The following is a 16384-nucleotide window of genomic DNA, read 5'->3' as shown; positions in this document are numbered from 1 at the left end:
TTAAGTCTGATTCATACCGGTGTGTCGTGCTCCGTAAACAAGCTCACAACACGTCATGCACGGGACTCATTGAATTAAAAACAAATCATGAAATTGTTGGAACATTAAAAAAAAAAACGAATGTTTTAACTTTTAACACAAATCTTCTCTTGAATCTCTTCTTGGGATCCCTGCCTTGGCACCACAAAACATTTGTGCAGATGGGGGTCTGCAGCCAAATACTGTACACTACATATCAATTTGGGTGGTCCTTTTTTGGTAACCACTGGTTTAAGGCATGCAAACACCAGCGTATAGATCAGGCTTTAAGTCCTCCAAATCCATAGAGCAATTTATGGTTCTCAACCTTTTCAGGCTGTTATGACCAGTTTTATAGTATAATTTATAGTATAATTTGTTTTTAATTTTGAAACATTAACGGTAAAAAGGGCTTAACAGTACTTACATTGTCACACTACTCTCCTCTGGGGACCCCCCAAAACCATGTGGGGACCCGCCTGCGGGTCCCGAACCCACTGGTTTAAGGCAGGCCAAACACCAGCGTATATAGAGATCACAGGCTTTAAGTCCTCCAAATCCACATACATCTCCACACAGAGGCACAGCAGACTGGACTTTACTGTACATTCCAGTGGCTCTGTATTGAGACGTCACTGTTTCATCACATGGCATGTTAGTAAAGCTTGTTGTGTAACCTGTTGGAATGAAATGAACGGCAGCTGTGCATGGGACGTGTGTGTGTGTGTGTGTGTGGGTGTGTGTGGGGTTGGGGTTGGGGTTGGGGGTTTTCCCCCCTCAGCCTAGCATAAGCCGGGATGACAAAGCAAAGCGGCCACCTCTCCATTTCCGTCGCCATTTTAATGTCTCTGGAATAGTGTCCTCTCCTCTCCCCCGCCCACACACACACACACACACACACACACACACATACACACATGCATACACACACGCACACCCATTCTCTGTCTGTCACACACATGCATTGCGCCGCGCTCTCACACACACACGCTCACTTTCTCACAGTCGCATCCCTCTCTCGGTCGGTCACACACACACACACACACACACACACACACACACACACACACACACACACACACACCCTCTCTTACATATTCTTCTGTCTGAGTGTGAGAGAGTGTCTGCAGGGAGGATTATCACCCAGACTGTTGGTCCTCTCCTCTCCTCTCCTCTCCTCTCCTCTCCTCTCCTCTCCTCCCCCGTTTTTGTACGGAACGGAATTCAGAGTAAAAGCTGCCATATCTGTGCGGCACCCCGAGCTGCTATTTTGAAAGAAATCCCGTCGCTGAATGTGTTAATGGGTTAAGACCTGTGGCCAATTCAAAAGTTTTCAGGGAAGATTTGAGTTATCGCTTTAAAAAAAGATATTATATTCAAAGATTTGACGCACTATCTGCTATTTTTTATGATGTCACTGACTCATCTGGTGTCTCGGATCAGCCCAGTGACTCACATGTCTGGGATTGTTTTATAGTCACAAACACGGGTTCGAGCACAGTACTGCGCACACACACACACACACACACACACACACACACACACACACCGGAACAGACGCATTGAACTTCAAACAGGAACTGATATCAAGTTCCCAAAACTAGATTATTTCCCCCATAGTTCTCAGTCACCACAATTGATTTCAGTCATTTGGATTACATAGAAGCCAGCATCTTCTGGAAGCATGTTACGCGCTGAAAATAGCAGATCTACAAGCTTGCAATAGGTCGCACTGCGATGTGTTTATTGCGATCGCAGGTCGCAGTTAACTATGAAATTGTGCATTTCCAGTCAGTTTCCAGTCAGTCAGCCCCATATATGGATATGCCTTGTGACATCACGTGATGGCATCAATATTAAGCCCATATATGGAGATCCCTGATGTCATCAATAATGGTCAGCAACCTACATCTCACCCCAAACCTCAAACCCTTAGATCTCCATATATGGAGCTGACCTGTTCAGACAATCCATCCAGCCAGCCTGTCTGTCTGAGTACTGTAGCATTATTGGGTTTGTGTGGTGGGCAGGCAGACAGGCTGGGGAACCGAGCCAGACGGATAACAAATAGGTGTGTGTGTGTGTGTGTGTGTGTGTGTGCGCTCACAGACAGGAAACACGGCTGCCAGGCTGGGCGGTCTAGCCGCTGTGGTGCCAGTGATGAGATGAGCAGGGGTCACTCACTGCTTGTCTCTCTCATTCTTAGCCAACATATAACAGGATGAAGTGGTTACAATGATTGTAATGCTGTATTAACACATTTCTCGCCCCTCTCTCTTTCTCAATATATCCCTCTCTCTTTCTCAATATATCCCTCTCTCTTTCTCTCTCACACACTTTCTCGTCTGTCTACGGTATCTTTCCCTTTCTCTTCATCTCTAGTAATTTTAACTACCTTTCGTTCATCCTCTATCTCTCTATCTCTCTCTCTCTCTCTCTCTCTCTCTCTCGTACTGCTTCTCATTCATCTTTCTTAACTTTCATAAATCCCGTTCCTGCTGCTTTAAGCAGTAGGAGGAACAGGCCAGGGATCATATTTAAGATGGAGACAGAGAGGCGGATCACACAAAAATAAAGAAAGGCAGAACAAAGACCAAAGTGGCCCGTGTTACTTTGCCAGTAATATGGTCTGTCTCTGTCTGTCTCTCTCTCTCTCTCTCTCTCTCTCTCTCTCTCTCTCTCTCTCTCTCTCTCTCTCGCTCTCGCTCTCTCTCTTTGCATTGTTGATGAGGATTGTTTATGTCCTTTAGCTCAGACATAAACAGTGTGGTTGCGCTCCTTACCGGAACTAGCACACACACACACACACACACACACACACGCACGTACACATACAAACCCAAACCCACACATTAGCCATAAACCCTAAACGATCTCTGCCATTGATTAGCTTGACCACTTAAGCCCTATTTAAAAAAATATACATTGTGAGCATGTATATCTGCTATTTTTTAAAGTATGTTTTTGGGGAAGAATTTGGCCCAATGACATGATCCAAATGCAGTGGTTCGCACTGAATTACATTACTGAATTACATTACTCAGCATAGAGTTTTTAGGCATGGAAGAATACAGTACCTGTATGCTTCTCTTTTTTTTTTACATTGATACATAAATATACAATAAATACACGTACATCTATGTAAAGATACAGTATTAGTTTATTAGTTAATAATATTAGTTTGTATGTATAGTTTAGAATATCCGTTTCTAACGTATACTTAGAACAAAGGGACAAGCGTGGCTGTTCCCTGGCATTAGTTCCTGTATTCACATCCCCAGACAGAGAACCTACCATAGCTAGCAGTGGTGGAAAAAGTACACGCATGTCTTACTGAAGTAAAGGTATTGATACTGCAATATAGAATATAGTACAAAAGTATTGGCATCAAAATGTACTTAAAGTACCAAAAGTAAAATGACTCATTGTGCAGAATGTCTGTGGGGGTGAGTGGTGCAACTCCGTGTTGGGGTCCCCGGGGGGAAGTTCCAGACCCCCGAGAACGCACCCAGGGTGGTGCCGGCCCGATTGCGGCGAGCCGCCCCGCGTCCGAAACGGTTGAGAAATGACAGAGTTAACGTGTGGGGGTCCCTCTACTGTACTGTCACGCCCGAGAGTGGTTGCACCACTCAAAAATCCAATATTATTATTATTATTATTATTACCTCTAACCACTAGATGGCAGCATATGCTCTCTCAGGATCTGTATGGATACAGCCAGTTTTGTTTTTACAAACCTTGCAAAAACTGTATGTGTGGCTAATCTTGCATGCTACTGGTCAGCACCTAATTTCCTGGATGCAGTAGGCAGGTTGGCACATGCCGGCTCATTGCGTCGCGAGTGATTCAACTTGTCTGGTCGCACAACCACAAAAGTTGCAAAAACACATTGCTCTTGCTATTCCGCAATTACTGCATGTTCTCTCTCTCTCTCTCTCTCTCTCTTTCACACACACACACACAACGACGCACACAGTGTTTTTGTTTTGTTTACAGCACGCCCAGTGAATAGGACGAGTGAATAGGAGAAAGGAAAGGAGAGCGTAAAGCTATATAGAGCAGGGCCAGGCTTTACAATATTATAATATGGTCTCTGTCCGGTGGAAACCTCATACATGTCTAAAACGGTTACTTTTAAAGATTTCAAATTCAAAAATAGCAGATCTACAAGCTCATGACATGTCACTTTCCACCACGTTTTGACCTTGTCGATCTGCTATGTTGGATACTTCCTGTGTGATGCTGTAGTATGATGTGTCTGTCACTGTCCAGTTTAGCGACACAGTTGTTGTGTCCTGCTGTTTATCATAATTGCCGTGGAAACGGCCGCGGCTTGGTGCCTGGGGTGTGGACTGTCCGGTTGCGAAGCACAGTTCTAGGATTATGTTGCACATCGTGCAAGTTGCAAATCATTGGTGTGGAAGCCGCTTTGCGTCTTCTAGTTACAAGCTGTAATGCAGTTGTCATGCAACCCTTCTTAAGATTAGGCATATAGATTAGCCTGAGTGTTTTCAGATGTTTTGTAATGTGTGTGGTTGACACAAAATCCCATTGGGCGCCACACCAGTGTGCCCTGAGACATACATGGGCAACTGGCGGCCCAGGGGCCACATGCGGCCCCCACCGGCCAGCAGGTTAATATACTGATGTATTTCTACCGATGTATTGCTACCGTAATATTAAATGTGGCCCTCTGGAGTGAGTGTGGAACTATAGTCCTCTCCATAGTCAATGTGGCCCTCTGGAGTGAGTGTGGAACTATAGTCCTCTCCATTGTCAATGTGGCCCTCTGGAGTGAGTGTGGAACTATAGTCCTCTCCATTGTCAATGTGGCCCTCTGGAGTGAGTGTGGAACTATAGTCTTCTCCATTGTCAATGTGGCCCTCTGGAGTGAGTGTGGAACTATAGTCCTCTCCATAGTCAAAGTTGCCCACACACAATAATACAGAAGCACTGTATTATTGGCCTATGTTTGATTGGCTATCAGAACTCTAACAATAACGCTTATATGGACCACACGGTTGCTAAAGCTATGTTTCTATGTCAGTCGTTCTTCGATTTTTCAAAAATAGCAGACCTACAAGCCTTTGTTGACTCCGGTCAACAAAGTGTATACAGGTTTTAAGTGGTTAACTGTCTATATCCTCACCTTACTGTAGCTCCCTCCCATTTAAGTGTGTGTGTGTGTGTGTGTGTGTGTGTGTGTGTGTGTGTGTGTGTGTGTGTGTGTGTGTGTGTGTGTGTGTGTGTGTGTGTGTGTGTGTGTGTGTGTGTGTGTGTGTGTGTGTGTGTGTGTGTGTGTGTGTGTGTGTGTGTGTGTGTGTGTGTGTGTGTGTGTGTGTGTGTGTGTGTGTGTTTGTGTGTGTGTGTGCAGGTGGTCTATGGAGTGTCTTCACGTTGGGCGGCGCGGGCAGCAAGACGGGGGTGGAGCAGGAGCACAACCCGCTACCGTTGTCCAATCAGAGCCTTTTGCTGCTGCTTGTCTTAGCCAATCTGACGGACGGGCCTGACTGGCCCAACCCCTACCGACAGGCTGTCACTTGTTTCAGAAACACACAAGGTATGCCATGTGTTCCCGTCCTTAGTTTTGATATGACATTCTGTAGGTAAAGAGAAGTCCTGCGTGGCGTGCTTCAGCCAGCAGAAGGTAGAAGGGCTCGTCAGTGCTCAACAGGGACAACTTTCATCAGAGAACATATACCGGTAACACCTGGGCGCTCCTGACGGTGATTCACGTCCAATGGTCTGTTCAGTGGTTTAGGATAGATTGCACTCTTCGCCAACATATGAATGCAGGCTCCAGGTTGCCTAGGAGACAGATATAACCGGAAATGAAACGGAAGTGAAAAGTCCTTCTCCATCCCCCTCAATGTAAATAGATTTACAAAAAAGATCATTTATCTCGATTCTTTTCCCAGATTGCATTTCTTTTGTCAAAACAAGCTTCATTCACGGCTGGCGGTTACTGTAATGTATTTTCGGGGTGCATGCTTCAAAGGTAGATGTGCTCTAGCCTGCAGCACCGTCCAAAGTTGGACCTGTGCCTTTTATTAATTGCTCTGTGAAGGCTGTAATTATCACTCGATGTATCATCTTTTCTGAGCCCTCTTGACAGTTTGGATAACACCGACACCGTCATCAGTTCTGTGTACTGGCAATGGGGAAACCGTGGGTGTTATTATTTGAAGCATATTCCGTGCTCTATACTGTAGTTGCAAAAATAATAATAATAACACTTTGTATTATTTTCTTAATCCTAGGAAACGGGTCCTACCCTGCAAAAAGATTTACAGTGCAAACTCTTATGTAACCTTCCTTTGTCCTCAGCTGGTGTCAGACATTAACAGAGGCTGAGAAGTGGGATTATAAAACAGGTTTTTTAAGTGAATGTTTGACTTAGCCGCTGTGCTTTTACAGAAGAGAGAAACGGTTCTTAAACCTCTCCCGAAGCAAAAAGGTTCCATTCATTTATAATAGCTCCAGTCTGAACTCCCCAAACGTTTGAAATCTCGGCGTGTCCGTTCTGCCGCTAAGCTGGCCGCATACTTCAAAAGAAGTAGAATGTTTGTTTTTTTCCAGCTTGCCGAAACCAAACAAGTTCTCTGAGGACAAAATAGTTTAATGCTCCGCTTTAGGCTCTGCTCTGAGTGCTGAACCTTTTGACACCGCCCCACTGTACACAGTGCTGGAACGGTGAATCTCTGCTGGTTGTTTACATCAAACCCAGATACGCTTCTTTGACTGATTTCTCTCTGAGATTGCACTGTTTCTGGCAGCAGACACAGTGGACTTAAGGCCTATTCATAGTCCAGGTTTAGGTGAAGAGTTGACCACCGGAACGGTGGTTAGTACAAACTGAGAGATGTGTTGTGTGAGCGGTGAGGTGACCACCGCAGAGTGACGTCATGTTGTCGTTTTCGGTGGTCACCTCTTCTGGACTATGAATAGGCCTTAAGTTTGTGTTCGATCACTCTCCTTGAAATGAACCCATTAAAACTGGGAGAGTCTGTCATTTGTCATCATGTCAATGGCTCCAATGTCAAGTGTCCCTACAGTATGTGTATTTGTATGTCTGTTTGGGGTATGAACAGGCAGCTGAAATACCGGTGGGTGAACTAAAGTGACACTGTTGAGCAGCCAAAAGGCCCATTCACACTGACCACTATAACTAACAATTAAAGTATAACTAACAATAACTGGACCATACAGTACAGTACAGTACAGTACAGTACAGTACAGTACAGTACAGTACAGTACAGTACAGTACAGTACAGTACAGTACAGTACAGTACAGTACAGTACAGTACAGTACAGTACAGTACAGTAGCTATCACAAAAGTATAGTTGAAAGTGAAAAAAAACAAACAAACAAAAACCAACACAAATCTCTTCTATGGGTCCCTGGTACAAAAAAAACAGATGGGGGTCCACGGCCAAGTACATGTCATTTCGGGTTTCCTTGACACGAAAACGTTTGAGAACTGTTTTATAATCCAGAACGAAAACTAAGCTATGATGACTAAAACTAAGAGTACATTTTGACAATTCTGGCAACAAATTAAAACTAGACTAAAGTCAGTCAGTCAGTGACTGACTGACTGACTAATTGAGAAGAGATCCTCCAGTAGAACTAAAAGGCAAGTATTTTTATGTTTGGTTGCGCTCGTTTGTTGCACTCTGCAAATAGCCGATCTACAAATTAATGATATTTAGTCGACTAAAACTAATACATTTCCGATGACTGAAATAATGATTTGTTTTTAAAAACCATGACTAAAACTGAATCAATCATTTGCTGTCAAAATCAACACTGGTATATGCTATGGGTTAAAGATGGCCATGATTTCTTTTTTAATCTTATAACCACCACATACACCTATGTGACCAGGGTCTATTTGAGTAATGCTAACTCCATAGACACATACAAAACAGAAAATGGTGCAAACAGCATGGCACTCCATCTTTAAGAGAATGGTTTAAGAACAGCTCTCCTGTTGTACGCAGACACGTCGTCGCTGCCCTCGGAGCAGGCCCACGGCTTCCAGATCAACTTCAACAGTCTGTACACGGCGCTGTGCGAGCAGCAGCGCTCCGACCAGGCCACGCTGCTCCTCTACACGCTGCTGCACCAGAACCACAACATGAGGACCTACATGCTGTCCAGGACCGACATGGACAACCTGGTAATCCATACCGCGTCCTTCATGGTGTTAGAACTGTGTGTGTACATGGCAGCCCGCACGCACACACACAAACACTTTCATGATACTAGCTAGCAGTCAGGGGTAGACACTAAGGTCTACGGGTCATGTTCTACTTGCCCAATAAAGGTCATGCCCACTTGCCCGAAAAGTAAATCATCCATTTCAAAATGATAGGTAAGCTTTACGGTTCATTAAAGTAATGTTAAACCAATCGATAACTGCTCAGTGAAAAGGTAGCATTGTTCCTTATGAATAGCCAATCATTTTTTTTATTTTATTTTTTTATATAACTTTGTTTATTGGTTTTTTCACAGAAGCATTATTTAAATACAGGAGTTGAAAAATAATAAATGGTGGCATTAACAGCTTCTCTTAAATAAACCCCACAAGTATGACATGACAAGAGTAAACGCATTGAATTTTCACCCCAAAGAAAAGACAACAGAAAACAAGACAAACAAACCTTAAATACAGGATCAGTAAAAGTTGAAAAGTAAAAGGCAGACCGAATAGCCAATAATATTTAATATTATAATATTTATATCGCCCCGGGATTACAGCTTTGGCATTGGTACCGGGTGGAAAAGAAGAAAGGGTTACAACATCGTGGGATTAAAAATAAATCAAAGGCTGGTATATAACTGTTCCACACTCTTCCTGTCAGGTGATGCCCATCCTGGAGATCCTTTACCACGTGGAGGACAGGAACTCTCACCATGTCTACATGGCCCTCATCATCCTCCTCATCCTCACTGAGGACGACGCTTTCAACCGCTCTGTTCATGAGGTGGTGCGTAGAGACGCACACACACACACACACACACACACACACACACACACACACACACGCTCGCTCACTGACACTTGCACGTACACATGCGAGTGTGTACATGTTTATGTAGTAAGACTTTTCAACTATTGCAATTTACTTCCATTGTTGATTTATTGTTGGGATAGTAATGAATCACTTCTGACATTTTAAAGGCCTCTTTTATCATCTAACGTCTTGCGGATCTGCTACTTTAGATGCTTTTGAATTTGAATACTGAAGAGTAACAGTTTTGGACTTTCACTTGGTTTCACTTTCCACCCGACAGAGACTAGACGATATGTTTTTCTTTTCTCTCTTGCTTTCTGCGTGTGTGTGTGTGTGTGTGGGTGTGGGTGTGGGTGTGGGTGTGTGTGTGCATCAGGTGCTGAAGAACATCACGTGGTACACGGAACGCACGCTGACAGAGATCTCTCTGGGCAGTCTGTTGATCCTGGTGGTGATCCGGACCATCCAGTTCAACATGACCAGAACCAGGGTGAGAGTTGGCAAAACAAAACAGAAAACTGACATTTCTTATTCTATAATCACATTTATAGAACTGGTTCTCAAAGTCCAGGGTTCCTTGGAGGGGGGGGAGGGGGGGGGGGGACTGAGAGGGGGGCGGGGTTCCAGGGAGTCCCCAGGAAAAAACCCTGGAAATAATAATGCCTGTGTTTCCGATGCTAGGCAAACGCTAATAAGTATCAACACAATCATTTTAACCACTTTATCCATGTGTGTGTGTGTGTGTGTGTCTGTCCTCCCCAGGATAAGTATCTCCACACCAACTGTCTAGCAGCACTGGCTAACATGTGTGTGTGTCTGTCCTCCCCAGGATAAGTATCTCCACACCAACTGTCTAGCAGCACTGGCTAACATGTCGGCCCAGTTCCGTTGTCTCCACCAGTACGCTGCCCAGCGGATCATCAGGTAATAACTATCTGCATAATCTAACCTTTTTAGTTTTTTGGTAAATTGATGCCCTAATAATTGATCATACGAAAACGTCACAACAGCATTTTCAAGAGATCCACAAGGTGGAAACGTGTCGCTTCACGCATCGTTTCGAGCTTGTAGATCTGCTACGTTTGCTATTTTGGAATTTGAATCCTGAAAAGTAACAGTTTTGAACAGTATGAGGTTTCTACCCGACAGAGATGATTGAATAGAATGGAATGAATCTTGATTAAAAACAAATCTTAGATTATGTTATGGTCGCAACAGAATTTAAGCACGTAAAACCCTGGCGTCCCATGGTTGTTATTATAGGTGAACATTCAGCAAAGAATAGGTGAATACAGCGCTAATAATATAATAATAGCAGATCGACAAGTTTGCAGGAGTTTGTTGGCTATTTTTGGCTAAGAGATTTGGTGTAGACTATTCCCATGCGTTGTGAACTTGTGACAGGCGGTTGTCCAGAATCAAATTAAAACTTGGACTCGCTCGGTCTCCCCAAAACATTGATAAAACTACTAATCCTCATATGGAGCACGCCAATATAAAGTCATGGAATGGCCTAGACTACTGTACATATTTGGGCGTACCCGGCACCAATGTCCATACATGGGCATAAATATTTCCCTTTATGGACGTGAAAGGGACATAGACAGACACATTTCCATTTATGGACATAAAATTGACACAGGCAGACAGACGGGTTCTGTCTCAAGTGAACCCCACTCCACCACGCATTTGATTTCATCATATCATTAGTACTTCGGGAAAGAAAAGAAAAAAGTAAAACTTTCCCCAGCTTCTCTGCTCTGCCAGAAAAAAAGTCAAACTCGGCTCAGAGCTTTTTCAGAAGACTTTCTGTGCGCCTTGCGGTCGCTTCCCTTAAGGGGTAGATTGTTAACAACAAAACAACATGCTCTATGTGTGTACATACATGCCCCCCCTAAGATGGCTCAGTAGAATAAAACAAAGGGCTGGATGACTCAACAAAAACAGCAGTTTGCTAGCCTGGTACAGAGGAGACACTTGTGTAAGACGAGGACCAGCTTGAGCAACATGACTGAAGGGCAGATAAGATTGTCAACAGAAGACCAGAGTGCCGACCACACACACTCACTCACTCTCACACACACACACACACACACACACACACACACACACAGTCTCACAAACACACACACACACACACACACGCACACACACGCACGCACGCATGTGCGGTGTGTGCGCACACCGCGCAGGCGCGCACCGTTCTTGTTCTTGTTATCCATTATCCCTATTTTTTTTAAATAAAGGTTAAAACAGCCCACCCCATCTACTATGAGTTCTCCACCGCTGATCGACTCTTGTGTATGCTTGTATGTCATTGCTGTCAGGCAGAAACATCTTATATCCATTTTTCCAACTTTTTTTCTTTACCTTTTTTTCTTTCTTTATTTATTTATTTATTTTGTAAATGAACGCCCTACTTCGATCATCTCCTCTCTGGTCAACAAAAACACCTTGAAGACCCTAAAGGAGCCCTCGTACAAGGTTTCTTTGACTATGCATGCACCTTTTGGTACTGTACTACAGCACCTCGTCCTTTAAAATAATTTCCTGTCTTTGGCTATATAGAAGTGTATATTTGTTCGTCTCTAAATGTTATGATGAATTGAAAACGGTGGACCCTCTTGTAAACAAGTTTAATGCTTTTTGGTGTCGTCCACTCACAGTTAACAGTTTTTGTATTGAGTTGTGCTTGAAATGTACTGTAATTCTGCAAACTGTTAATAAATACTTCAATCAATCAATCAGCTGGCCGTTGGTGAGGTGGAATAGTATTGCAATTATAGAACCTACAGATCTACATGAAAAGCAGTCTGTCACTTCAAACTCTACGTGCTGTATTTTGCGTGTCTTAAGTACCAGGTCTTATTCCCTAACTTGAGTAAACTAAAGACCTGGAGGTGTGACCCATGCTCTTTGGCCACTCAGAATAGCCAAATGGCATTGATCACGCCTCCAGGTCTTTAGTTTACTCAAGTTAGGGAATAAGACCTGGTACTTAAGACACGCAAAATACAGCCCTAAAAGTCATATCTGTCACCAAGTATGAGCGGTGGTTCTCAAACTCTTTTCCGGGGACCCACAGGGGTCCTTGAGGAGGTTCCAGGGGGGGTCCCCACTCCCCACTCCCCAGCAAAAGTAGTCAATATAGCATCAAAATCAGTTTAACCCATTCTGACCTGAGATCAGATTCATACGAGGTTTCCACTGGACACACACTGGTCTGATTAACCCATTCTGACCTGAGATCAGATTCTAAAAATGTCAGTCGCTCTTCGATTTTTCAAAAATAGCAGACCTACAAGCTCGTAGCGCGCCACTCGGTGGCGCGCTATGAGCTTGTAGATCTGCTATTTTTCAATAGCTAAAGCATAACATGATGCTAACACCAAAATGGGTGCCCGGTCAGAATGGGTTAACCACTTTAACACTTTTACCTCAGATATTTTCAAAAAGGTTTTGATAATTGATCGAAACATCTTTTCTTTTCGGAATGCCTTGCACCAAATATTGTTAAATTGGGGTCTGCGGCCAAATAAATATCAATTTGGGGGTCCTCAACATGAAGACAGAACCAGAGTCTAACCATTTAGATCTGAGGATGCATCTCTGTCACCTTATAGCTTTAAACCACTTTAACCATTATTTTAAACTTCATCTATTTTAGAAAATTTGTGAAAATGAGTGCAAAGACTTTGAATATATATTCTTTCACAGTGAAAGTTATTAACTCAAATATTTGCTTCTGGGGGGGTCCCTGGAACAACAGATTTTCAGATGGGGGTCCGCGGCCAAATACAGATAATTCCGTGGGTCCTTGACAAGAAGAGTACCGGATTTGGAAGACATTTTGTAGAATCTGGTCTTAGGTCTAAATGGGCTAACAGGGCATTGTGCTTTGTTTGTGTTTGAGGATCCCCAGGTGGTCTTCCAGTTGGAATTGACTTCATGGTACACACACAAGGTCCTATTCACCAGTTAGTTACATGGCTATACGGCCGTCTTTGGAAGGAAAAAAAAGAAAACACAAAGAAAGAAATGGTTACAAATGGAGCCTCTCATAGCTGCTCCATTCAGCTGTCACATGAGCTGTTAGCAGGTCTAAAGGACAGGGATAATTAGCATGTCTTTCTGCAGGAGTGTGTTCTAGTGCAGACAGCTTGACAGCTGTTGCTTTTGGTAGTGAAAAGGTCCTTGCAGGCTGATGCGTTTTTCGGCAATGTCCCGCAGTTTTTTCACAGTTTTTCCGATGTATAAGAAATAAATACATAAATTACGCCCTCAAGAGTTAAAATATTGTTAAACATCTGCATTACTTATTTAATTTACAAGAAGTCTGCACAATTTGAGAATGTAGAAGAATAATTGTTATTTGGATCAATGTTGGCCTGCTATTTCTCCTATGGCACTACATCAATACAGCATTGGAATTGTGGACAAAATCTTATCCAACGATAACAAAATAGTCTTGGGTCTGAGGGGCTAAATCTCATGTAATGGTGGTCTGTGGCTCAAATGCTGAATAAATAATGGATGTTGATATGAAAAGGGTTGAAAACCACTAGTGTAAATGATGGTTTGTTTCTTTTGGTTAAAACAATGTTTTCTTGTTAAAAGGTTAAAGCTTTTCTTATGTTCTGATTGTAAGCATTGCTTTACAATGTTTTAGTCCAATAAGGGGTCTCTTTAGTGCTTTAATAAACAGAAAATTCATTTTTCAAAGTACCCATTTGTGAGTTTTGAATTTGATCCTGTATGAGGTTTCTCTCCTGATTGGATGAAATTGTATCCCGACATGAAAATGTATTTTCGGTTTCCAAAAAAGCTGCAGAGCCGTGTACTGTTACTGACCAAACACACACAGAACTATAAATGGAACTATTTAACACTTTAACAACACAAATTCACTTACTCTACCTTTTAGATGAGGTTTTCCTTCTTAATTTTGAGGGAAGATAATTTTGATAAAAGGAGGATGAAGCTGTCAAGCTTAATGCTCTGTCATTGTGTGAGTGACATGCAGCAAAGGTCGCGCCCGGCCCGGGAATTGAACCCGCGACTCGCTGTCAGATACCATAGTCTACAGTATGTGGTACACACACCACACTGCAAACAGGATTCAGGAAATCACACATTTAGCTGTAACTGATGGTGTGTTTGTGTGTGTGTGTGTGTGTGTGTGTGTGTGTCTCCACAGTTTATTTGCTCTGCTGTCAAAGAAGCACAACAAGGTGTTGGAACAGGCCACGCAATCACTGAGAGGAAGACAGGGAGACAACACCGCCCTGCCTGACTATGTGCGTAACACACACACACACACACACACACACACACATGCACGCACCTGCTCCTCTAGGACTGTACAACATGTCTGTCTAGACCTCTGTCTGCCTGTCACATTACATTTGCATGATCTCCATGCGTGCAGATTTACACACAATTTGGGGGGAAGGGAGAAGGTCAAACATTAAAGGTTCCCCACAAATGGCCTAAAGTGTTGGGAGGCTGTGTGTGTGTGTGTGTGTGTGTGTGTGTGTGTGTGTGAGAGTGCATGCGTGCATGTGCGTTTGAATGAGCCTTCAACCGTGCAACAACTGCTGACACGTCTGACACCCAGGGACAGACAGACACAAACCGCGCACACACACACACACACACACACACACACACACATCATTATTCCTGCTGTTTGTTGTTTGGACGCTTCTTTCCCTGTGGGCCCGTCTCAGTGTTCTCTGTGTTGACATGTACACACGCCGTAGTGTCGCAGAGCCACGGCACCGTCAGACAGACGTCTGGGTGCAGATCTCCCATCGTCTGGCTGTACACACTATACACAGTTACACACATGGTGGAACGACAAGTGTGACGGAGATAACCAGTGTGTGATGAATCAACGGAACAACAGAGAAACGCTATTCGACACTGTAAATCTAAATTCAAGTATTCGCTAATATTAATTATGTTTGTTTGTTTTTTGGTTTTTTTTGCTTTTCTAGCAGACATGCAGCGGTGAGCTCTGTTGTTGGTAGTTCTCCAACTTACGTACTTATCCATTCCTGGTTGATTGTTTTCATATTATATAGGCCATCACTGTCACTCAATGTGGTTGCAGTGGCAGCATTCAAAAAAGATTTTCTCAGGAAAAAGGCAAAAACCATGCGCCATACGCTCAATGGGGACAACTACTATGTGTACAGTAAATACTTTACTTAATATCGGTGAGTTTATTACTGTAGTTTCATTCTGAACTCCGCTTCACCGGCTCTGCTCTCTCTCTCTCTCTATATATATATAATTGTCCCGATCAGATTGGGTGATCGATCGGAAACCGGGACCGATCACATAATTTTCAAATGATCGGAATCGGATCACGAGCGAAAAAACGTAATCGGGACATCCCTAGAATCAATGTCATATCCATATCATGATATTAGACTGGATTAGATATTGTCTGTGATTTGGGATATTGTACTATTGTGATATGGTATAAACCTGTATAAATATCGGATTGGGAAAAATCGGTATCGGCAGATGCTCAAATAAAATGATCGGAACCGGATCGAGAGCAAAGAAACGTGATGGGGACATCCCTAATATATACAATGCTATTATCGGCCTCCCGATATTATTGTCCGATAATATCGTTTTTTCTGCGTGCTATTTTACAGACTAAACAAAAATCTACAGCAGAAGAATCACCTTGTTTGTTTTATTAGTTTATTTTATATACTATTTTGTTTCATTAGATATGTGATATAGTTTACTTTTGGTGATAAAAGCCTGCATATATCAGTATCGGTTGATATCGGAATCGGAAGAGTTGGACAATATCGGTAGAAAAGCCAATATCGAACATCCCTAATATATATTACGACTCGAGCAATTGGCATACAGTATATGGCTTGAATCGGCAGTGTGACGTAGATGTGAGCGAGTCCTCTAGTATTGAAAACGTGCCTAAAATAGGGACACCAGATTAAGGGATATATATATATGTTTATTAAACAAAATGGTCTGCAGCCTGAATGTGACACTGTAGCCTTTCTAATCTGTCTGTGTTTGTGTGTGAAACATGCAGACCTCTGTGGCGGTGTTTGTGTGTGTGTGTGTGTGTATGGTAGTGTGAGTGCGTGTGTGTGAGTGTTTGTGTGTGAAAAACACAGACCCTCTGTTTGTGTATTTTGTGTGTGGTGGTGCGAGTGTGTTTGTGTGTGCGTGGTAGTGTGAGTGTGTTTGTGTGTGTGTGTGGTGGTGCGAGTGTGTTTGTGTGTGTGTGTGTGTGGTAGTGTGAGTGTGTTTGTGTGTGCGTGGTAGTGTGAGTGTGTTTGTGTGTGTGTGTGTG

General features: G+C 43.2%; 1 protein-coding gene across 3 annotated transcripts in view; it reads left to right on the top strand.

Annotated features, from left to right (window-relative positions):
• dym (dymeclin) overlaps positions 1 to 16384 on the top strand; it is a 56004-nt gene that overhangs the window by 17940 nt on the left and 21680 nt on the right. For all 3 annotated transcript variants that reach the window (XM_080756818.1, XM_080756817.1, XM_080756816.1), the window contains exons 9-14: positions 5393 to 5578; positions 8023 to 8201; positions 8887 to 9012; positions 9416 to 9529; positions 9869 to 9963; positions 14237 to 14336. In XM_080756818.1, coding sequence (XP_080612944.1) covers positions 5393 to 5578; positions 8023 to 8201; positions 8887 to 9012; positions 9416 to 9529; positions 9869 to 9963; positions 14237 to 14336 — 800 coding nt within the window. The remainder of the gene's footprint in view (positions 1 to 5392; positions 5579 to 8022; positions 8202 to 8886; positions 9013 to 9415; positions 9530 to 9868; positions 9964 to 14236; positions 14337 to 16384) is intronic.

This window comes from Protomyctophum bolini, assembly GCF_963924005.1.
Source record: "Protomyctophum bolini genome assembly, chromosome: 22".
In the NCBI taxonomy this organism is placed as follows: Eukaryota; Metazoa; Chordata; class Actinopteri; order Myctophiformes; family Myctophidae; genus Protomyctophum; species Protomyctophum bolini.
The sequence above is the reverse complement of the archived record's forward strand: the minus strand, read 5'-3'. Positions and strand labels throughout refer to the sequence as shown.